At 39.2% G+C, this 23,327-nt stretch overlaps 1 protein-coding gene across 1 annotated transcript in view; it reads right to left on the bottom strand.

Annotated features, from left to right (window-relative positions):
- Positions 1 to 605: 605 nt before the first annotated feature.
- The window catches only part of LRGUK (leucine rich repeats and guanylate kinase domain containing), a 44,042-nt gene continuing 21,320 nt past the window's right edge, over positions 606 to 23,327 (bottom strand). Inside the window, exons 11-17 of the mRNA XM_077783160.1 lie at positions 21,502 to 21,621; positions 18,429 to 18,525; positions 17,349 to 17,462; positions 13,187 to 13,388; positions 11,093 to 11,197; positions 3,584 to 3,864; positions 606 to 668 (exon numbers count right to left, since the gene is read on the bottom strand). Coding sequence (XP_077639286.1) covers positions 606 to 668; positions 3,584 to 3,864; positions 11,093 to 11,197; positions 13,187 to 13,388; positions 17,349 to 17,462; positions 18,429 to 18,525; positions 21,502 to 21,621 — 982 coding nt within the window. The remainder of the gene's footprint in view (positions 669 to 3,583; positions 3,865 to 11,092; positions 11,198 to 13,186; positions 13,389 to 17,348; positions 17,463 to 18,428; positions 18,526 to 21,501; positions 21,622 to 23,327) is intronic.

The raw sequence follows: 23,327 nt of genomic DNA, 5'->3' as shown, positions 1-23,327 counted from the left end.
AGCTTAAACCAACAAAGCTTTGGGTGAGAAGGAGCAGACTCCTGCAGCTGGGAATTTGCCTTTAAAATTGGAATTTCATCCCAGGAAAGGGAAAAGTGGGAATTTCCCTCTTTGTGTCTCCCATTTCTCAGCCAGGAATTTCTTTGAAATCCTGGGAAAAGCAGATTTGAAATCCACCCCCAGCTCTGATTTTAAACACCGGAGGAATTCGAAATAAATTGGAAATAAATTGGAAATAAATTGGAAATAAATTGGAAATAAATTGGAAATAAATTGGAAATAAATTGGAAATAAATTAGAAATAAATTGGAAATAATTTCGAAATAAATTCGAAATAAATTCAAAATCAATTGGAAATAAATTCAAAATAAATTCAAAATAAATTGGAAATAAATTGGAAATAAATTAGAAATAAATTGGAAATAATTTCGAAATAAATTCGAAATAAATTCAAAATCAATTGGAAATAAATTCAAAATAAATTCAAAATAAATTGGAAATAAATTGGAAATAAATTCGAAATAAATTCAAAATAAATCAGAAATATGGAGAGAGGGGAATCGTGCTGCCTGCCAAGCCATCCCTGCTGCTTTTATAAATTTCTTTTATTTTTTCCTCTTTTTCCTGCTGTTCTCCTGCAAAAGGAGCAGCAGCCGTGGAGGGAACGTCTTGGGAGAAAAAGGGGAAAAAAAAGGAAAAAGGGAAGAAGCTGGAGTGTCCGGAGGTTGTTTGAAATCCAGGTGGTTTTGTTGATTAAAAAAAGCAAAAAGGGGTGAAAAATGGGATTAAATTTGATGCCTGACTGGAATAGAAGTGGGAAGGGCCTGGCTTGGATGGGGTCGATAAAAATCCAAGTGCATCCAGAAATTCCCAGAAAACAGGAAAATTCCACATCATTGTGGAGAACTCAGAGATGGAATTCTGCTCCTTCCCCCATCACAAACGGATGAAATAATCAATTTATTCTGGAGTAAAAATGAGCAGAAAATAAGATTTGGGCTCTGCTCTGAGCTTAGCTGCCTCAATGCCAATGAGAGTGAAAGGGTTTTAAAATTGTGGGGATTTAGGGTTTAAAATAATGGGGATTTAGGGTTTAAAATCATGGGGATTTAGGGTTTAAAATAATGGGGATTTGGGGTTTAATACCATGGGGATTTAGGGTTTAAAATCATGGGGATTTAGGTTTTAGAATAATGGGGATTTAGGGTTTAAAATCATGGGGATTTGGGGTTTAAAATCACGGGGATTTAGGGTTTAAAATCGTGGGGATTTAGGGTTTAAAATCATGGGGATTTAGGGTTTCAAATTGTGGGGATTTAGGGTTTAAAATCATGGGGATTTAGGGTTTAAAATCATGGGGATTTAGGGTTTCAAATTGTGGGGATTTAGGGTTTAAAATCGTGGGGATTTAGGGTTTAAAATCATGGGGATTTAGGGTTTCAAATTGTGGGGATTTAGGGTTTAAAATCATGGGGATTTGGGTTTTAAAATCATGGGGATTTGGGTTTTAAAATCAGGGGAATTAGGGTTTTAAATCATGAGGATTTAGGGTTTTAAATCATGGGGATTTGGGTTTTTAAATCATGGGGATTTGGGTTTTAAAATCATGGGATTTGGGTTTTTAAATCATTCATGGGGATTTAGGGTTTCAAATCATGGGGATTTGGGTTTTAAAATCATGGGATTTGGGTTTTTAAATCATTCATGGGGATTTGGGTTTTTAAATCATTCATGGGGATTTAGGGTTTCAAATCGTGGGGATTTAGGTTTTAGAATAATGGGGATATAGGGTTTAAAATCATGAGGATTTGGGTTTTAAAATCATGGGGATTTGGGGTTTAAAATCATGGGGATTTGGGGTTTAAAATCGTGGGGATTTACGTTTCAAAATCATGGGGATTTAGGTTTTAGAATAATGAGGATTTAGGGTTTAAAATCATGGGGATTTGGGTTTTTAAATCATGGGGATTTGGGTTTTTAAATCATGGGGATTTAGGGTTAAAAGGAAAATTAAGCTTAGTAGGTCCTGAAAAGAAAAATAAATACCCTGGGTACACGAAGACCTTGTACCTTGCTAGAGCTGCACCAGTTCATGATAAATGATATAATTGTTAGATGTGATGATTGTTCAGTAATTAAATATAATTACTGTTTAATGGTAAGAATCATCATGAGGAACTGTGGTCAGGGGCCTAAGAAAGATCACGAGAAACTCATGTCAATGTATACAATAGAACAATATAAGTTTAATAATTAATATGTGAGTTATATAAGGATAGAATATAAAATACGTTCAGCTCAAAAGCCGTGTTGGAGTCAGATTTGGGTCTGGAGCCCTGATTCCAGAGCTCCCAATAAAAGCACCTGCATGGAATCACATCCCGGGATTATTTGTGTTCCCGAACGCTGACACCAAGGGAACGGAGTGACAGGACAAGGGGGACTGGCCTTTGGCTGAAAGAGGGAATATTGGAATATTGGGAATATTCCCTGGGAGGGTGGGGAGGCCCTGGGGTGGAATTCCCAGGGAAGCTGTGGCTGCTCCTGGATCCCTGGAAGCGCCCAAGGCCAGGGCTTGGAGCAGCCTGGGACAGTGGGAAGAGTCCAGAGGGTGGAACTGGAGGAGTCCAAGGTCCTCTCCTGTCGGAACTCCAGATGTCCCTCAGACATTTTTGGATGTTCCGGGCCCAGGTCAGAAGCATTTGAGACCCTGGCAGGCAGCTGCAAACAGCTGGGATTTTGGGTTTGAGCCATGGAATGAGTTACCAACCTTGCAGGAAGAACAAGAAGTCACAAAGTTTAGATTTTAGAGTAGAAGGAGCCACAGAGTAGAGGGAAGAATTTCTGAGTGCTGTACAGGGGGGTTTTGGTTTTGTACATGGGGGTCAGAGGTTTAAGATGGATTTGGGATTTGGGCCTGCCCTGTCCTCCCTCTTTCTCCTTCCTCACCTCCATGTTCTTGGTGATGTTGGCACTCACAGATTGGTTTAGAGTAGAAAATCACCATTTAATATAGGAAATAGGCATTGGGATAAACTGTAACCATGTCACACGTAATGTACCATATAAAAGATAGAAAATCACCATTTAATATAGGCAATAGGCATTGGGATAAACTGTGAACATGTAACACGTAATGTACCATATAAAAGATAGAAAATAATTTAATATAGGTAATAGGCATTGGGATAAACTGTAAACAAGCCCTGGAATTTTGCAGCTGCAGGGGTTTTCCTTCCTCTCTCTGGAAGATTTTGTGATTGTTGGCTTTAATTCCCCCATTTCTGTGTTCTCTCAGGTCACTTGAAAATAACCAAAATAAACCCACAACAATTTTTAGGTGCTCTTGAAGGGCTGAGTCTCCTCCCCTTGAATTTTCACCTTCTTGGGATTATTTATTCCATCAAATCCCTCAGCTCCAAAACTTCCCACGTCTCAGCTCCTTCACCTTTTTTTTTTTTTTGGGAATGTGCACGACAGGAATTCCAGAGGAGTCCCTGCCCCCGGCAGGGGTGGCACAGGATGATCTTAAAGATCCAACCCAAACCATCCCACGCTTCCATTCCCAGGTTCCATCCCCAACCGTTCCCAGGAGAACCGGGAGATGTTGTTGGAATCGGAACGGGGCCGAGGACATTTTTTCCCTCAGAACTGGAAAAGGTTGGAGTGCAGCTCCTGGGTTGAGGTGCCAGGAGCTGCTCCTTACCACGGAGCCCGGGGCTGCAGTCGGCATTTCCAGGAGCTCCCCGGGGCAGGTTTTGGCAGAAGGGTCCAAAACGTCACCGGAGGACGGAGTCCGAGAGCGCCGAGGAGATCCTTGGCCTGGGGACGACTTCTCCTCTGGGAAGAGCTGGTTCCTGGAAGCTGGGGTGGGAGAGACAATCCTCAATTAAAATATTCCGAAGAGAAACGGGGAGGAACATTTCCATTTTCATTTTCCATCCCTGGGAGTGGCCCAGGCCCGGCTGGGTTGGGGTTTTGTGGTGGTTTTGTGTGGGAGAGGTTTTACTGCGACCTCGGAGCCAGAGAGAAGTTTGAGATGAGGATCCATGCTTGATAAGAAGATCCATGTTTGATAAGAGGATCTGTGTGTGATAAGAGAATCCATGTTTGATAAGGGGATCCATGTTTGATAAGGGGATCCATGTTTGATAAGGGGATCCATGTTTGATAAGAGGGTCCATGTTTGATAAAAGAATCCATGTTTGATAAGAGGATCCATGTTTGATAAGGGGATCCATGTTTGATTAGAAGATCCATGTTTGATAAGGGGATCCATGTTTGATTAGAGGATCCATGTTTGATAAGGGGATCCATGTTTGATTAGAGGATCCATGTTTGATTAGAAGATCCATGTTTGATAAGAGGATCCATGTTTGATAAGAGGATCCATGTTTGATAAGAGGATCCATGTTTGATAAAAGGATCCATGTTTGATAAGGGGATCCATGTTTGATAAGAGGATCCATGTTTGTTTGATAAGGGGATCCATGTTTGATAAGAGGATCCATGTTTGATAAGAGGATCCATGTGTGATAAGGGGATCCATGTTTGATAAGAGGATCCATGTTTGTTTGATAAGGGGATCCATGTTTGATAAGAGGATCCATGTTTGATAAGAGGATCCATGTGTGATAAGGGGATCCATGTTTGATAAGGGGAGCCATGTTTGATAAGAGGATCCATGTTTGATAAGAGGATCTGTGTTTGATAAGAGGATCCATGTTTGATAAGAGGATCCGTGTTTGATAAGAGGATCCATGTGTGATAAGGGGATCCATGTTTGATAAGAGGATCCATGTTTGATAAGAGGATCCATGTTTGATAAGAGGATCCATGTTTGATAAGAGGATCCATGTTTGATAAAAGGATCCATGTTTGATAAGAGGATCCATGTTTGATAAAAGGATCCATGTTTGATAAAAGGATCCATGTTTGATAAGGGGATCCATGTTTGATAAGGGGATCCATGTGTGATAAGGGGATCCATGTTTGATAAGAGGATCCATGTTTGATAAGAGGATCCATGTTTGATTAGAGGATCCATGTTTGATAAGGGGATCCATGTTTGATAAGAGGATCCATGTTTGATAAGAGGATCCATGTTTGATTAGAAGATCCATGTTTGATAAGAGGATCCATGTTTGATAAGAGGATCCATGTTTGATAAGGGGATCCATGTTTGATAAGAGGATCCATGTTTGATAAGGGGATCCATGTTTGATAAGAGGATCCATGTTTGTTTGATAAGGGGATCCATGTTTGATAAGAGGATCCATGTTTGATAAGAGGATCCATGTGTGATAAGGGGATCCATGTTTGATAAGGGGATCCATGTTTGATAAGAGGATCTGTGTTTGATAAGAGGATCCATGTTTGATAAGAGGATCTGTGTTTGATAAGAGGATCCATGTTTGATAAGAGGATCCATGTTTGATAAGAGGATCCATGTGTGATAAGGGGATCCATGTTTGATAAGAGGATCCATGTTTGATAAGAGGATCCATGTTTGATAAGAGGACCCATGTTTGATAAGAGGATCCATGTTTGATAAGAGGATCCATGTTTGATAAGAGGATCCATGTTTACTCCTGAAAGAATTTCCTACCAAGGTTGTTGGCGTAGAAACCAAGAAAGAAAGGAGGATAAATAAGAGAAACTGCAAATGCCTGTTCCAATGAGCACTTTGTTTGTCTCTCGTGATCAATAAATGTAAATTACGAGTTTTGTAAGAATGCATAAAAAGCATCAATAAATGTAAATTATGAGTTTTGTAAGAATGTATAAAAAGCATCAGTAAATGTAAATTAAGAGTTTTGTAAGAATGTATAAAAAGCATCAGTAAATGTAAATTAAGGGTTTTGTAAGAATGTATAAAATGCATCCATGCATGAATAAAACCAGCTTGGAGCCTTCTGAGAATGGAGAGCCTTGCTTTGCATTGTGACCTTCTCAACTAGGACAGTTTTGGTTCTCTAATTTGAGATTTCCCCGCTAATGAGCGCTAACGAGCGTGGCGTTCAGTGTTTGCTAATCACCCGTGCACCCACTAGGATGTACTCACCCATTTCCTGCTGGGACTAGGAGAAAGGCAAAGCAGCCTGAAAAGTTTCAAAGGCTATAAAGAGACATTTATTAACAGTAATTAAAAAGAAAAAAAAAAAGTAATAAGAATCGAAACAAAAGTTTTAGGATGCTTTTCCTCCCTCTACAACCTTTCCTTAATGACAAAGTAAAGAAACAAAACCTAAAATTTCTGTCAGTTTATTGCTCTCCAGTTTCTTCCATCTTTCACATGTGATTTTCGCAGAAGTGTACGCAGCTTTTCAGTAAATAGAAAATCGATATTGCTTCTGTAAATAACTCCCATACAAAACCTCCACAGGTTTGGAGAAACCTGGGATAGTGCAAAGTGTCCCTGCCCATGGCACTGGATGGGCTTTAAGGTCCCTCCACACAACTCAGCTTTTAAAATCAAAATTATTTTGAATCATTCAAATTATTTCAAAATTGGGGGAAAAAAAAATTCCGTAAACTGGGATTTATCCTGTGTGTAAAATCACATCAAAATGTGAAATGAAGCCATAGAAATAACCTTATAAATATTGTTTGGTGTTCTTTCCTCTGAGGGCTCTGGCTTGCCAGGGAAGTTGTGGATTCCCCATCCCTGGAATTGTCCAAGGTGTCAGGGTTGGGACTGGATGGGCTTTAAATTCCCTCCCAACCCAAAATATCCAATATTTTATAGTTTCAAATCACTGGGTGCCATGGATGAAAGCTGCCAATGGAAGTACAAAACATTATCAACTCCAAAAACTGTTCTACTTCTGCTATTAAAAGATTTTTAAAAGAACTTATCTATTTTCTCCCTGGATTATTATTTTTTTTTTTTTTAATATGTACACCAGCAAAAGATCTTGCCCAGCAGTTCATTAAAAAAAGAAAAAGAATTATAAACTTCTCATAATCTCCCACAAGCAATCTTCCCCCTCTCCAATCTCACTAAAAACTCCCTTTTAAAGACAAATTTGGGGCATGGTTTGAAAAATAAATTATTTCCCACAGTCCAGGAGGAGAGAGGAGCTCTAGAAATAAGAGAGCTGAACTTATTTAAACACTTACAAATGGGTCTCTGAGCGAATTTAATGGTGTGTGGTAAATTTAAAAGTTACTTTATGAGCAGCAGGACTGCCAAAAATCTTGCAGTGTTCATGAAGTTTCTGTAAGTGACAAGTGGCTCTCTGGAAGAAGAATACAAAGTCCTTTAAAGGAGCTTCAGATATTTAAATTTATCTCCAAAAATACCAGGTTTATATAAAAATCTTTTCTTTTTAATCCTCAGGCTTTTCCCTTCTTTTCTAATCGTCTCTCTAGGGTTTGGTGGGGTTTGTTGCCTTTGAGACAAAATGTCCCCAGAGTTTTTAAGGCAAGAAAATACAATATTATAGCAAATAAGGCAAGGAAATCACCTTTTTTTTCATTTCAGATGAAGGCGGAAGTTCTGGAAATTAAAATAAAATCGACTTAATTTAAAGCTAAATAAGATTTTTCAGCAAAGTCCTCACTGCTGTAGCTCTGAGGAGCCACAATGTGTGCAGAAGCTTTTCCCCTGTCCGCTGGGAAATTAATATTATTCATTCTTCCATGATCCAAAATGACATGAAATGATGAACTGATGAATATTGCACTGTCCTTTATTAAAATTTCCAGCCATTTTGCCCTTTTTTCAGATGCTTTTATTCGCAGCCTTCCCCAGCTGTGATATTGGCTCTGTGCTCCTGAGGGAATTGATTCTCCAGCCTGCTCCCATGGATCTAAAATGGATCCAAACCATTGAAATTCCTGGAGTCAGAGGGGAAAAATTCCTTAAAAATAGCTTATTTTTAATTCATTTTGCACATTCTTTTACCATAATGTCCTTTTTGGGTATTTTTTTTTTATTCCAGTAAAGTTCTTCCTCTCTTTCCCTCCTGGGGCCAATTCTGTGGCTGCAGGATCAAGGAATCGATCTGTCTGAAAGTTTGGGAGAGTTTTGGGGTTTGTTTTTGTTGTGCTAATTCGGGAATTGACATAAATTAATAGATGTAATCAATTTAGGAACTTGTTTTCCGTTTGTTTTTCGCTGTGTTCATTTAGGAATTGACACCATTTAATAGATTTAATAAATTTAGGAAGTGACGTAAGGAGGGTCCGGAGAGGAGGAGGTGAGGGGAGACTCCTCGGGGTCTCTCCAATCCCTGCTCCCTGTGACAGGGACAGGAGACAACGGGAGCTGTGCCAGGTTTAGGTGGGATTTTGGGAAAAGTTCTTCCCCCAGAGGGTGGTGGGCACTGCCAGGCTCCCCAGGGAATGAGCACATTCCCAAAACTCCTCCAGGAGCATTTGGACACCGCTCCCAGGTTGGGATTTTGGGATGTCTGTGCCTGGATGATCCTTGTGGGTCCCATCCCACTCAGGAATTCCATGGAATTTTGCCTGGAACCGTTCCCTGACCCGAGTTACACAAGCAGGAATGAGCTGGAAGTGGCCATTCAGGGGTTAAAAAGGTTCTTTGGAACACACCACAGATCCTTTGGGATCGGTGGCTCACCCCAAAACATGTGGAGTGGAGTTTTCAGTTGTCTTCCCATCTCATTATCCTGATTTTCCTGCTCCTTGGGCCATCCTGGGGAAGGGCAAAAGGAAATCCTGGTGCCATCCCAGTTTCTTGTTGTGCCAGTTTGGGGGGCACAAAGTCCAGCCATGAGCACCCCTCACTTGGGATTTATCGGGAATGGGAGATCCAGAGCCCAAATCCATCCTCAGGAGTCAGCAAAACCCATCCAGAGGCCAAAAAAGAGTCAGAAATTCCATCCAGAGCCCAAATCCATCCTCGGGAGTCAGCAAAACCCATCCAGAGGCCAAAAAAGAGTCAGAAATTCCATCCAGAGCCCAAATCCATCCTCAGGAGTCAGCAAACTCCATCCAGAGCCCAAAAAAGAGTCAGAAATTCCATCCAGAGCCCAAAACCAAGTCAGAAATTCCATCCAGAGCCCAAAACCAAGTCAGAAATTCCATCCAGAGCCCAAATCCATCCTCAGGAGTCAGCAAACTCCATCCAGAACCCGAAAAAGAGTCAGAAATTCCATCCAGAGCCCAAATCCATCCTCAGAGGGGTCAGGAAACTCCATCTGAGCCCAAATCTATTCTCAGGAGAGCTGGAAACTCCATCTGAGCACAAAATCCTCCTCAGAGGAATCAGGAAACTCCATCTGAACTCAAAACTATTCTCAGAGGGGTCAGGAAACTCCATCCAGAGTCCATAAAAGGAGTCAGAAACTCATCCAGAGCCCAAAATCATCCTCAGAGGAGTCAGGAAATTCCATCTGAGCTCAAAACAAATCCATCCTCAGGAGAGTTGGAAACTCCATCTGAGCCCAAAAAAGTCAGGAGAACATCCAGAGCCCAAATCCATCCTCAGGAGAGTCAGGAAACTCCATCTGAACCCAAAAAGGAGTCAGGAAGCTCCATTCAGAGCCCAAAAAAGCATCAGGAAACTCCATCTGAGCCCAAAAACGTCAGGAGAACATCCAGAGTTCAAAACCATCCTCAGGAGAGCTGGAAACTCCATCTGAACCCAAAACCATCCTCAGAGGAATGAGGAAACTCCATCTGAGCTCAAAACCTTTCTCAGAGGGGTCCGGAAATTCCATCTGAGCTCAAATCCATCCTCAGATGAGTCAAGAAACTCCATCTGAGCCCAAAAAAAGAGCCAGGAAACCATCCAGAGCCCAAAACCATCCTCAGGAGAGTTGGAAACTCCATCTGAGCCCAAAACCATTCTCAGGAGAGTCAGAAAACTCCATTCAAAGCCCAAAACCATACTCAGGAGAGTTGGAAACTCCATTCAAAGCCCAAAACCATCCTCAGGAGAGTTGGAAACTCCATCTGAGCCCAAAACCATCCTCAGGAGAGTTGGAAACTCCATCTGAGCCCAAAAATGTCAGGAGAACATCCAGAACCCAACACCATCATGCTCAGATGGGTCAGGAAACTCCATCTGAGCACAAAACCTTCCTCAGAGGGGTCCGGAAATTCCATCTGAGCTCAAATCCATCCTCAGATGAGTCAGGAAACTCCATCTGAGCCCAAAAAAAGAGTCAGGAAACCATCCAGAGCCCAAAACCATCCTCAGGAGAGTTGGAAACTCCATCTGAGCCCAAAACCATTCTCAGGAGAGTCAGAAAACTCCATTCAAAGCCCAAAACCATACTCAGGAGAGTTGGAAACTCCATTCAAAGCCCAAAACCATCCTCAGGAGAGTTGGAAACTCCATCTGAGCCCAAAACCATCCTCAGGAGAGTTGGAAACTCCATCTGAGCCCAAAAATGTCAGGAGAACATCCAGAACCCAACACCATCATGCTCAGATGGGTCAGGAAACTCCATCTGAGCACAAAACCTTCCTCAGAGGGGTCCGGAAATTCCATCTGAGCTCAAATCCATCCTCAGATGAGTCAGGAAACTCCATCTGAGCCCAAAAAAAGAGTCAGGAAACCATCCAGAGCCCAAAACCATCCTCAGGAGAGTTGGAAACTCCATCTGAGCCCAAAACCATTCTCAGATGGGTCAGGAAACTCCATTCAAAGCCCAAATTCATCCTCAGGAGAGTCAGGAAACTCCATTCAAAGCCCAAAACCATCCTCAGGAGAGCTGGAAACTCCATCTGAGCCCTAAATCATCCTCAGAGGAATCAGGAAACTCCATCTGAGCCCAAAACCTTTCTCAGAGGGGTCCGGAAACTCCATCTGAGCCCAAATCCATCCTCAGGAGAGCTGGAAACTCCATCTGAGCCCAAAAAACATCAGGAGAACATCCAGAGCCCAAAACCATCCTCAAGAGAGTCAGGAAACTCCAGACAAAGCCCAAAACCATCCTCAGGAGAGTTGGAAACTCCATCTGAGCTCAAAACCATCCTCGTGGAGGAGTCATCCTGGGAGAGCCATGGCAGAACAGCTCGTGGATGTTTCAGGTCTCACGAGCTGCATCATTTAGAGATTTCAGTAAATAAATTAACAATAATTAGGAGTTTTCTGCTGATCAAACCACTTTACCTGCCCTGCCCTTGGTGCCTTGAACGTCCAAAGAGTCGGGTGGCTCCAAGCCCAGGTAGACCTTGACAAGGTGAGTCAGCTCTGTGAACGCCTCCTCCAACTCATCTGCAGACAGGGAAATGCATTTCATGGCAGAGAGAGAAGGAACGGAATAAAAACCCAACTTTTCATCCGTGCAAAGACACAAATCACATGAATTTGACGCAGAAATGCGTTTTTAACTTAGCCAGAAAATACAGAAATACATTGTTTGTCACAGAAATACATTTTTAACTTAGCCAGAAAATACAGAAATACATTGTTTGTCACAGAAATGCATTTTTAACTTAGCCAGAAAATACAGAAATAATCGTTTATCGCAGAAATACATTTTTTATGTCTCTTGGGGAGAAATACCATCATCTTCATAAAGAACACACTGAGAAAAAGCTGAAATTCAGGCTCTGCACTCTCCGAAATATTTTCCTGTTGGTTTATTTCTTTAGGGCCATGTTTAAATTGCAAGCTCTGTGTGCCACATTTAAAAATTTGCAATAATTACACCACGGTGCTGTAATTGAATGTGGGGAGCCCCAGAAAACACCTCTACAAAAGGAATTATTCCTTCCGGAAAGGATTCTCCCACCTGCTGTTGGAACCCTGGCTGCTGAGAATTCCAGATTTCTGTGCTGCCAGGCACTGACCCCAGGAGAACTCTGCACTGACCTGAGGCCGTGGAAATTTCCAAAATTCAATAATAAAACTGAGATTACAGGTGTGGAGTTTGGATAGAAGTGTGTGATATCACAGGGTGGGAAACTCAGAGTTTAAGGGTTTAGAATACAGGAACAGATATAAAACAAGAGGGAGATTTTGGGGCAGAGGTTGGTCCTTCCTCACCTCCTTCTCCATGGGTTTGGGTGGTTTTAAAAGTCCACACTGAGGGGCACGAGTGGTTGGTTATTGGGTTAAAAGTGAAAATAATTTAGGTGCCATTTCTTAATTAGTTTATTTTTAAAAGGCCTTGCAGAGAAATAGGGCTCCATTTTTAGTTTGTTGGAGTGCTGTAGAAATCACAATTTGTGAGACTGTGACAGAGATAAGAACTGATAAACATCTGAGTCCAAATAAAAAATATCACCTCACACATTTAATCCCAACCGTGGTAAAAAGAAGATAAAAACTCCACAACCTGCTGTCCCTCAATTCCTAATTATCCCAAAGGAAATCAGCAATTAACTTCTTGGAAGCTGCTGGGAATTCCAGATTTCTGTGCTGCCAGGCACTGACCCCAGGAGAACTCTGCACTGACCCAAGGCTGTGGAAATTTCCAAAATTCAATAATAAAACTGAGATTACAGGTGTGGAGTTTGGATAGAAGTGTGTGATAGCACAGGCTGGGAAACTCAGAGTTTAAGGGTTTAGAATACAATAATAGATATAAAACAAGAGGGAGGTTTTAGGGTGGAGGTTTGTCCTTCTTCTTCACCTCCTTCTCCGTGGGTTTGGGTGGTTTTAAAAGTCCACATTGAGGGGCACGGGTGGTTGGTTATTGGGTTAAAAGTGAAAATAATTGAGGTGTCATTTCTTAATTATTTTATTCTTAAAAGGCCTTGCAGAGAGAGAGATGGGGCTCAATTTTTGGTTTGTTGGAGTGCTGTAGAAGTCACAGTTTGTGAGACTGTGACAGAGATAAGAACTAATAACAATAAAATAATTTAGGTGCCATTTCTTAATTAGTTTATTTTTAAAAGGCCTTGTAGAGAGAGATGGGGCTCCATTTTTGGTTTGTTGGATTGAAGTGCTGCAGAACTCACAGTTTGTGAGACTGTGACGGAGATAAGAACTAATAACAATAAAATAATTTAGGTGCCATTTCTTAATTAGTTTATTTTTAAAAAGTCTTGTAGAGAGAGAAATGGGGCTCCATTTTTAGTTTCTTGAAGTGCTGTAGAACTCACAATTCGTGAGACCGTAACGGAGATAAGAACCAATAAACATCTGAGTCCCAACAAAAAATATCACATTTAACCCCAACCCTGGCAAAAAAAAAAAAAAAAGCAGCTAAAATTCCTGCCCCTCCATTCCCAACGACCCCAAAGGAAAGGAGCTCACCCGTGTTGATGAGAGCGTGGAAGTATCCCGGGAAATCCTGATTTATTTGCAGGTACGTGTCCACTCTGGCCAGCGCCTCGGCGATCTCCGTCCTGCTGAACAATCCCGTCCTCCTCAGGCGCTCCCCGTATTTCCATTTATCCCTGGGGACCAACAGCACGTACCTGGGCTGGAAGTAGGTGTTCTTCAAGCTACGGACACCCTTGAAAAAAAAGCAGGAAAAAAAAATAAATTTTTATTTTTTTTTTTGGCGAGACTCTGTGGAATTGGAAGCTTTTTGCTCTGGAAAAGAAAGCAGAATAAAAAATAAATTGGTTTTTTTTTTTTTGGCGAGACTCTTGAAAAGAAAGCAGGGAAAAAACAGGGTTTTATTCTTGAAGTTGAGTGTTCGTTGAAGTTGGAGGTGAGTTTTTTCTCCCTGAAAAACAAGAAAAAAATGTGGTTTTACTCTTGAAGTTGAGTGTTCGTTGAAGTTGGAGCTGAGTTTTTCTCCCTGGAAAACAAGAAAAAAATGTGGTTTTACTCTTGAAGCTGAGTGTTCATTAAATTTTTTCTCCCTGAAAAACAAGAAAAAAAAGTGGTTTTACTCTTGAAGTCGAGTGTTCGTTGAAGTTAGAGCTGAGATTTTTCTCCCTGGAAAACAAGAAAAAAATGTGGTTTTACTCTTGAAGCTGAGTGTTCATTAAATTTTTTCTCCCTGAAAAACAAGAAAAAAAAGTGGTTTTACTCTTGAGGTCGAGTGTTCGTTAAATTTGGAGGTGAGTTTTTTCTCCCTGAAAAACAAGAAAAAAAATGTGGTTTTATTCTTGAAGTCGAGTGTTCGTTAAATTTGGAGGTGAGTTTTTTCTCCCTGGGAAACAAGATTTAAAAGGTGTTTTTTCCATTAAATTGAGTGTTTGTTGAACAAGGAGCCCAGCTTTTTCTCCTTGAAAATAAAGCAGAAAAAATAGTGGGTTTTTTTCTTGAAATTGAGTGTTTGTTAAATTTGGAGCTCAGTTTTTTCTCCTTGAAAATAAAGCAGAGAAACACAGGGTTTTTTAAATAAAATGGAATGTTTGTTGAACTTGAAGCTCAGTTTTTTATCCTTGAAAATAAAGCACAAAAAATCCAGTGTTTTTTTTAATTGAAATTGAGTGTTTGTGGAATTTAGAGTTCAGTTTTTTCTCCTTGAAAACAAAGCAGAAAAAACCCAATGTTTTTATTGTTGAAATTGAGTGTTTGTTGAACTTGTAGCTGAGTTTTTTCTCCCTGGAAAACAAGATTTAAAAGGTGTTTTTTCCATGAAATTGAGTGTTTGTTGAACAAGGAACCCAGCTTTTTCTCCTTGAAAATAAAGCAGAAAAAATAGTGGGTTTTTTTTCTTGAAATTGAGTGCGGAATTTGGAGCTCAGTTTTTTCTCCTTGATAATAAAACAGAAATAAATAGTGTTTTTTTTTTCTTGAAATTCAGTGTTTTGGAATTTGGAGTTCAGCTTTTTCTCTTTGAAAATAAAGCAGAGAAAAAACGGTGTTTTCATTCTTGAAATCAAGTGTTTGTTAAATTTGGAGCTGAGTTTTTTTCTCCTTGAAAATAAAGCAGAAAAAAACCATAAGAGTTTATTAATGAAATTGAGTGTTTGTTGAACTTGTAGCTGAGTTGCTGCTTGAAAATAAAGCAGAAAAAACCCATAAGGGTTTATTCTTGAAATTGAGTGTTTGTTGAACTTGTAGCTGAGTTTTGGGGTTTTTTTTCCCTCTGGGTTTATCCCGAATTATTGGCTGGAAATTGCTCTGCAGGCATTGGTGGCTAGCAGAGCAAAGGGGAAGCATCACCAACATCTAATTTAATTTAATTTAATTTAATTTAATTTAATTTAATTTAATTTAAAACAGAACTGAGTGTCAGCCTTGCAGAAGCCACTCTGCAAGTGCAGGCTCAGCAAGATTTGGACTTTTAAAATTGGTGTAATTCTCCTTTATCAGCCCAAGATACACTCCAGATTAAAGGGAATGAAGCTCTCAATTTCCAGTCTCAGCCCACGGCCCCTAATTAAAATTTCCTTTAATGCTGCTAAATCACTTTTGTTCTGAGCCCCGTGGCAAATAAAGGACTCAGCACCTTCCATCCCCACCCATAACTCACAATTATTGTTTTCAGATACAAAACTCGGATGAGGTTTTATGTGACAGTGGCTAAAAATTAACCAAAACCATGGAAAAGAGCTTGCAAATGGCAGGAAGGGATGAAACGTAAATTTTAAGGAATTTAGAGATTTTAGAGGAGCTAAGATTTTAGTTAGAGATAAGCCTTACTAGAGTTAATTAAAATAAATGAGTAGGCCTTGATGGAGTTAGGAGTTAACTAATAATTGATTGCTTGTCAGCACAATGTTTAGTTAGCTGGGTTTATAATGAGGAATTTAATGAAGAAATTATAATGAAGAATACAGAAACTGTCAAATAGATTTTAGGAACATAAAACAATCGTGGGGCTCCTCTGTTCTGAAACCAAATGAAGACAAGAATGGGAATTGTACCAAGAGTTCATTTGTCATGTTGAATAGGTCAGAAGGAGGAAAACTTCATTTAATTCCTCATTTTGGGACCCCTCCCCATGAAAGGGACACCGACCCATTTCAAGGGACAAAAACTGATTTGCATAGGAAATGATTAGCATATGAAGCGAGGAATGGGATGTACCAAAATGATGAATGTGTGTCTGTATTTTTGGGTATTCAATGTTTATATGGATAAAAGGGCTCTGTAATCACCTGGAAGCTGCGGCGTGGATTTGGGAATGGGATGTACCAAAATGATGAATATTTATTGGTATTTTTGGGTAGTCAATACTTGGATGGATAAAAGGGCTCTGTAATCACTTGGAAGGCACGGTGTGGATTTGGGAACGGGATGTACCAAAATGATAAATATTTATCATTGATAAATATGATATAATATGATATATCATATAAATGATATAATATGATATATCATATAATATGATATATCAATATAAATATGATATAATATTTATCATTGATAAATATGATAATAAAAATGATAAATATTTATCATTTAATCACCTGGAAGGCACGGTGTGGATTTGGGAATGGGATGTACCAAAATTATGGATTTGTATTTTGGGTATTCAATACTTGTATGGATAAAAGGGATCTGTAAGGCACGGTGTGGATTTGGGAATGGGATGTACCAAAATTATGAATATTTATTTGTATTTTTGGGTAGTCAATATTTATATGGATAATAGGGCTCTGTAATCTCCTGGAAGCTGCAGTGTGGATTTGGGATATACCAAAATTATGGATTTGTATTTGTATTTTGGGTATTCAATACTTGGATGGATAAAAAGACTCTGTAATCACTTGGAAGGCACGGTGTGGATTTGGGAATGGGATGTACCAAAATTATGGATTTGTATTTTGGGTATTCAGTACTTGTATGGATAAAAGGACTCTAATAATTTGGAAGGCACAATGTGGATTTGGGAATGGGATGTCCCAAAATTATGGATATGGATTTGTATTTTTGGGTAGTCAATATTTATATGGATAAAAGGGCTCTGTAATCTCCTGGAAGCTGCAGAGTGGATTTGGGATGTACCAAAATGATGAATATGGATTTGTATTTTGGGTATTAAATATTTATATGGATAAAAAGACTCTGTAATCACCTGGAAGGTGCAGTGTCTATTTGGAAGTTATCCCACACACAATAAACACACACTTTCTAACTTTAAACCGTTAGAGAGTTTTTATCCCTCACAGTTGGATATCGGTACTAGACCAATACCCATATTTTTTAATAAATCACTTTCCAACTTTAAACCGTTAAGAGAGTTTTTACCCCTCACAGTTGGATATCGGTACTAGATCAATACCCATATTTTTTAATAAATCACTTTCCAACTTTAAACCGTTAAGAGAGTTTTTACCCCTCACAGTTGGATATCGGTACTAGACCAATACCCATATTTTTTAATAAATCACTTTCCAACTTTAAACCGTTAAGAGAGTTTTTTATCCATCGCAGCTGGATCAATACTAGATCAATATCCCTATTTTTTTTTTTTTTTTAATAAATCATCCCCTGGCACAACCTGAGGCCGTTCCCTTTGTCCTGTCCCAAATTCCATGCAGGAATGTCCCGGGCAGGGGATGCTCACCTCTATCTCCAGGTGCACGCAGGTCGCCAGCCCCTCCCTGGCGATGGACTCCACCGTGTCCCTCGCCAGCCCGTAGCTGTGCCCGCCGTATTTGTAGGTTGCCAGAAATTTCCCCTGAAATTCAGAAAACTAGGATCACTCCAAGGGAAAGATTCCAAGGGGAACAACGTCCCCAAATGAGTGAAACGCTTTGGGTTTCCGTGATTTCTCTCCCTGCCAAGTTTCTTCCTGTTTCAGGTCGGCGTTAATGAGGGCACCAAAATCAGCTTGAGCCTTGTCCGTGGATAATCAAATTCCAAAATCCTGGAACAAAGTGCTGGCGGCGTTCCTGGGTTATTCCTTCCCACTGGAAAGGAAAATCCAAAGCAAGGGGCTTCCTACTGGTGGATTTATCCAAAAAAAATAATGGGAGATTTCAAGGAAAAGGAAAAACTGCAACTGGAGTTGGCGCGGGGATTTCAAATTTGCAGCCCTGGAGAGATGGAAGCAGATTTATTTGATGTTTTTAAAATTGAACTCCTTGATTATTGTTATCATGAAGGGTCAGCTCAGTTGTTTCAGGCTCTGCTGGTTTCCCCCTTTGGTATCAATACAAATAAAGGGCTTTTTTGTGGCTTTTCAAGGCAAAGTTTTGTTGCAGAAGGCATCAGAAAGAGCAGCTGGAGGCAGAAATCCTTCTGAGAAAACTCACTCCTTTAGGGGGGATTTGCTAAACTTCCAAGGAATTCCCTGCTGGGTTGCTGGAAAACGTTGAAAAAATAAAACCAATAAACCCCACGCTACATTTGTGCCTGAAAATAAGTTTATTTCTATGTTATACCATTATTTAAATATTCCCCACTGGCCATTTTGCCTATCTGGTGGTTTCTATAAATTCATTTACAGGGGAAAAGACAGCACAAATCTACAAGAAATTTGTGGTTTCTGTCTATAAACTTAAAAACACAACTGAGAGTGAATAAACATTCACACCCAGGCACGAAGCTAATGTAAAAAATAAAATAAATCAGGCTGGACAGAGAAACTGAGTTCACTATGGGAGAAGGAAAAAAGCTACAAGGACAGGAGTCAGGTACTTACAGCTTCCACCATTTTGCCAAATTCTTCTTGAGAAATGAAATAATAATCGAATCTGTTTTCTTCCCCAAAATAAGCTGTCCTGGTGGTGTGACAGGGCCTGGGAGATTTATGGGAGAATAAAGAAATAACCGATTTTCAATCCCTGCAGCAGCTCTGCAATAGATGTGGGAGGTGTGTGGGGGGGGGGAAAGCAGGGAAACGATAAATAATTTTATTTTTAAAGCAGCAAAGAAATAGGAGAAATAAAAAGAGGTGCAAATCACACCCCTGGATGCTGCGTGTATGAAAGATTAACCCATAAATACAGCAAAGAAAAGTGAAATTTTGGCTATAAATCCCTCCCCAGCCCAGCGTGGCCTGAGCTGGAGCAGGCACGGCAGCCTGGCACGGAGAAATGATGAATCCATTTTTTTTCCCAGTTCTGTCAGCCTGGGGATGACAGAAAGCAAAATCCTAAATGTGGGAAAGGAGCTGGGCTGAGCCGTGAGGTTAAGAAAGAGCTGCAAAGTGCAATTTTTAAATAGATGTCTAATGGGAAGGGGAGAAACAATGCTGAAAGTGGGGAAAAAAGTGGGATAAAAGGCAGGGAAGGTAAAAATTTCAGCAGGCTCAGCTTCAAATTAGGATAAAACACTAAAAACCCACTAAAAATCCCCCCAAAAAACCCCAAAAGCCAGCTAATTAATGCAGGTAATAATTTGAATCTCAAGTATTAACAGATTCTTGCTCTGTTTGAAAATCAGATTTTTCTCCTCTTTTCTGCTTTGCCATTCCAGTGGGAATAAAGGCAGGGAAAGGAATTCCCTGACATCCCATAAGGATAAACATCACCCACTAGGGTAAAACAATAAAAACCCACTAAAAATCCCCCCAAAAAACCCCAAAACCCAGCTAATTAATGCAGGTAATTATTTGAATCTCAAGTATTAACAGACTCTTGCTCTGTTTGAAAATCAGATTTTTCTCCTCTTTTCTGCTTTGCCATTCCAGTGGGAATAAAGGCAGGGAAAGGAATTCCTGCCATCCCATGAGGATAAACATCACCCACTAGGGTAAAACAATAAAAACCCACTAAAAATCCCCCCAAAAAACCCCAAAAGCCAGCTAATTAATGCAGGTAATAATTTGAATCTCAAGTATTAACAGATTCTTGTTCTGTTTGAAAATCAGATTTTTCTCCTCATTTCTGCTTTGCCATTCCAGTGGGAATAAAGGCAGGGAAAGGAATTCCCTGACATCCCATAAGGATAAACATCACCCACTAGGGTAAAACAATAAAATCCCCAAAAATCAGATTATTAATGCAGGTGATAATTTAATACTGCAGTATTCTGTGGGTCTGGTTCTGTTTGAAAATCAGATTTTCCCCCTCATTTCTGCTTTGCCATTCCAGTGGGAATAAAGGCAGGGAATGGATAAACCTCAGCCACCAGGGTAAAACACTAAAAACCCACTAAAAACCCCCAAAAATCAGATTATTAATGCAGGTGATAATTTATTACTGCAGTATTCAGCGGGTCTGGTTCTGTTTGAAAAATCCGATTTTTCTCCTCATTTCTACTTTGCATTTCTCTCATTTTTTCCAGAGAACTGGGCTGGGAACCAGTCAGAAATTCAGAGAAATTCAGGGGTTGGACCTTTTTATCCCCCAAAAAAATGAGAGCAGCGAGTTCCACACGGACTCTGTAAAATTCCTGATTTTTTTTTGGGATAACACCAAACACACCCAGCTCCAAAGGTCACTGCTGAGCACCAGCCAGATGGTTGGAGGGCCCAATTTAATTTGATTTCCTGTAATTTTTACACTTTTCAGCCCTTTTTAATTGCAAGGCCATGTTTACATTCAGACTGCCAGAGTATCTTGCATAAAATCCATTTTTAATGAGCACAATGGTCGAAATTCCCAGGCAGAAAATTGCTCAAATCTCCCCTGAATAATTAAAAAATAAAAATTGCTTTATGGCTGTAATTTTCTGCACTGTTAAGGGTCTATTCCTTTTTTTTTTTTTTTTTTTTTTAATTTTCACCCTCATTCATGGAAGTTGTAGGGAATAAAAGATGCAATGAAAAAATGCTCTTAAAAAAACCCCAAAAACCAAAAAATTACCCTCACAGAATGCTTGGAAAATTTCAAATGGAGTTGAATTTGTAATTTCTAAGATATGAGTTTAAAGAAAGGGGATAAAAAAGGAATTTTGACAGTGGCATAACAGACTTTTTCCCTTAAAATAGAAAATTAATGGATAAATAAATGAGGAAAAAGGGAATGCAGAGCAGGTTATTGAGTTTTGATTTCTTTAATTTTTTTATTGTGATTTTTTTTGATTGTTTGAGAGTTTTTTGAGATTTTTTTTTCTTTAGGATTTATTGTGGGTTTTTTGTTCTTTTTGGTTTTTTGGGCTTTTTGGTTGGTTTTGGGGTTTTTTGTTTGTGTTTTTTGGGGGATTTGGGTTTTTCTTGTTTTGGTTTGTAGCTGTTTTTGATTGTGTTTTTTGGGGGTTTTTTTTGTGGGTTTGGTTTTTTTTTTGTTTTGGTCTGCATTTTTTTTATTATTTTTTTTAATTGTGTTTTTTGTTTTGTTGGCTTTTTCTGTTTTGGTTTCTGGTTTTTTTTATGTTTGTTTCAGTTTTTGCTTTTATGCTTTGGTTTGTGATTTTTATTTGTTTATTTGGTTTTAGGTTGCTTGTTTTATATTTTGATTTGTGATTTTTATTTGTTTATTTGGTTTTAGGTTGCTTGTTTATGTTTTGGTCTGTGATTTTAATTTGTTCATTTGGTTTTAGGTTGCTTGTTTATGCTTTGGTTTGTGATTTTAATTCATTTAATTGGTTTTAGGTTGCTTGTTTTATGCTTTGATTTGTGTTTTAATATATTTGTTCTGTTTTCTGTTCACCTTCAAAAACAATTTGATCATTTAAACACCTTTTCTCTCATTAATAACTTCGGGATTAGACAAAAACACAACAAAATTCTTTGTTTTTAACTTCTTTACAAACAAAAACCCACAAACCAAACCAGCCATTCCAACCTTGATCCTCGGGTGTCGTTTTTGAGCTCGGGGAGCAGAACTTACCCAAATCTGAAGAAATTCTTGAATTTTCTGCAGATTTTGAGAGCAAGTTGCCTCCTCCCCCCGGCCACAGGGCCCAGTAACACCAGCATGGGGTAGGGGTCACCAAAACCAGGCAAAGTGCTGCAAAAAAAACCACACCAGAGGCCATTAAATCACCTAAAAAAATCAAATTTCAGTCAAAGCTTGGCAGAGATTTTCTCACCCCTTCAACTCATCTCACCTTGTTCACAGCGAGGACAAAAATTCAGGTGTTCCGAGTGTAAAAATAGCAGAAAAATCTGCATTAAATGAAATTACTTCTGTTTTTCAAAAGGAATAATGTTATTTTTACTCTGATCTCACCTGATTTGAAGCCTTTTCTAAAGGTTTTTTTATTTTTCCCAGAGGTGGGAATATTTTAATGAGCAGGATAACTGGAATAAATTTAATCTTACAGATTTTTCCACTCTCCTGCGTGACTTCCTTGATTTCCGTGTCCTGTGCTGGGCAAAGGTGTAAAAATTCTTCAATTAAATAGAAAAAACCCACTCAGATCCTTAAAACTTCACTGAACACCAATAAAAACATAATTAAAAAAATCCAAAGCACTGCAAAAATATGAAATTTTTCCATGCTGAGCTGAGAATTAAATCCTCAGGTTTTCCACTTCCAGCTGTGAGAGAATGAAGCAAAAATAAAATTTCAAATTAATTTGTAATTTTTTAAAATTAATGTTTAAATCTTGGGTAAATTTTAAGATTGGGCCACTTGGAAATGCGGCAGGAACAACTGAAATAATTCCAAACTCAGTGGTTTTTAATTAATAAGTAGTTTTAATTAAATTTTAAATGAGAGAAAACTGCCTCTGTGTCCATTGGATTTTAAAACAGGTGAACAAAGACACCTGTAAAGACAATATATTTACAATATAATATATATTTATATATTATTTATTGCATATTTCTATTTTATAATATACTTTTAAAAGAGAACACATTTATTTTAGCATCCCTCTCACAAACAACTCATTCTTTCAGAAATAAGGACAACATTCCGAGGAAAAAAAATTCCAAAATCATGGAAGCAGCAAAGCAGCTCTGTAACCTACCAGAATATATGGATATAATTAGCAAAAAAGCTGATTAACACAATACATTAAAATCCTGCAGAAGGTAAAAATACATGTTAAAAATCCGTTCTAAAATAATATTTTCAAAGAAAAAAGCTGAAGTGGGTAAGGGCTCAAAATTGGTCAGGATGTTGCAGAATTTTTTGTTTTGTTTTTCTTTGGTTTTGGTTTTTTTGGGTTTTTTGGGGGGGGTTGTTTGGGTTTTTTTTTGTTTTGTTTTGTTTTTTTCTGAAGTTATTGATTTTTGTGAATAATCCTGGCAAGGCAGGACTGGGAAAAAAAGAACTTTTGTTTTCCACATAAAATCATGGAATGGGAATTTAAAGCCCATCTCCTCCCAAACCTTCCCAACATTTTCCACCATCCCAGGGGGCTCCAAGCTCCAGCCAGCCTGGACAATTCCAGGGATGGGGAAGTTTTTGGGAATCCTGTGACAGGGCCTCCCCAACCCTAAAAATAAAGAATTTTTTCCTTCTCCCAGCACAGGACCTGACCCAGGCTTGGAAAATTCAGAATTCCTTTGGAACCTTTCCTTCTGTGAGGAAATGTTACACCCAATAAATCATCCCTTGATCAGATCACGCTCAAAATTCAAATTCTCTTCAATAAATTCCCAATTCTCTGTGTCCTCACATTCCTGGGATTTAGGATTTCACCAGGAGAACATTTCCATAATCCTGTCCTTCATCACGTCACCACTTCTTGGTTCTCAACACAA

This window comes from Lonchura striata, chromosome 5 (assembly GCF_046129695.1).
Source record: "Lonchura striata isolate bLonStr1 chromosome 5, bLonStr1.mat, whole genome shotgun sequence".
Classification (NCBI taxonomy): Eukaryota; Metazoa; Chordata; class Aves; order Passeriformes; family Estrildidae; genus Lonchura; species Lonchura striata.
Note: the sequence above shows the minus strand (reverse complement) of the source record. Positions and strands in the feature narration are given on the sequence as shown.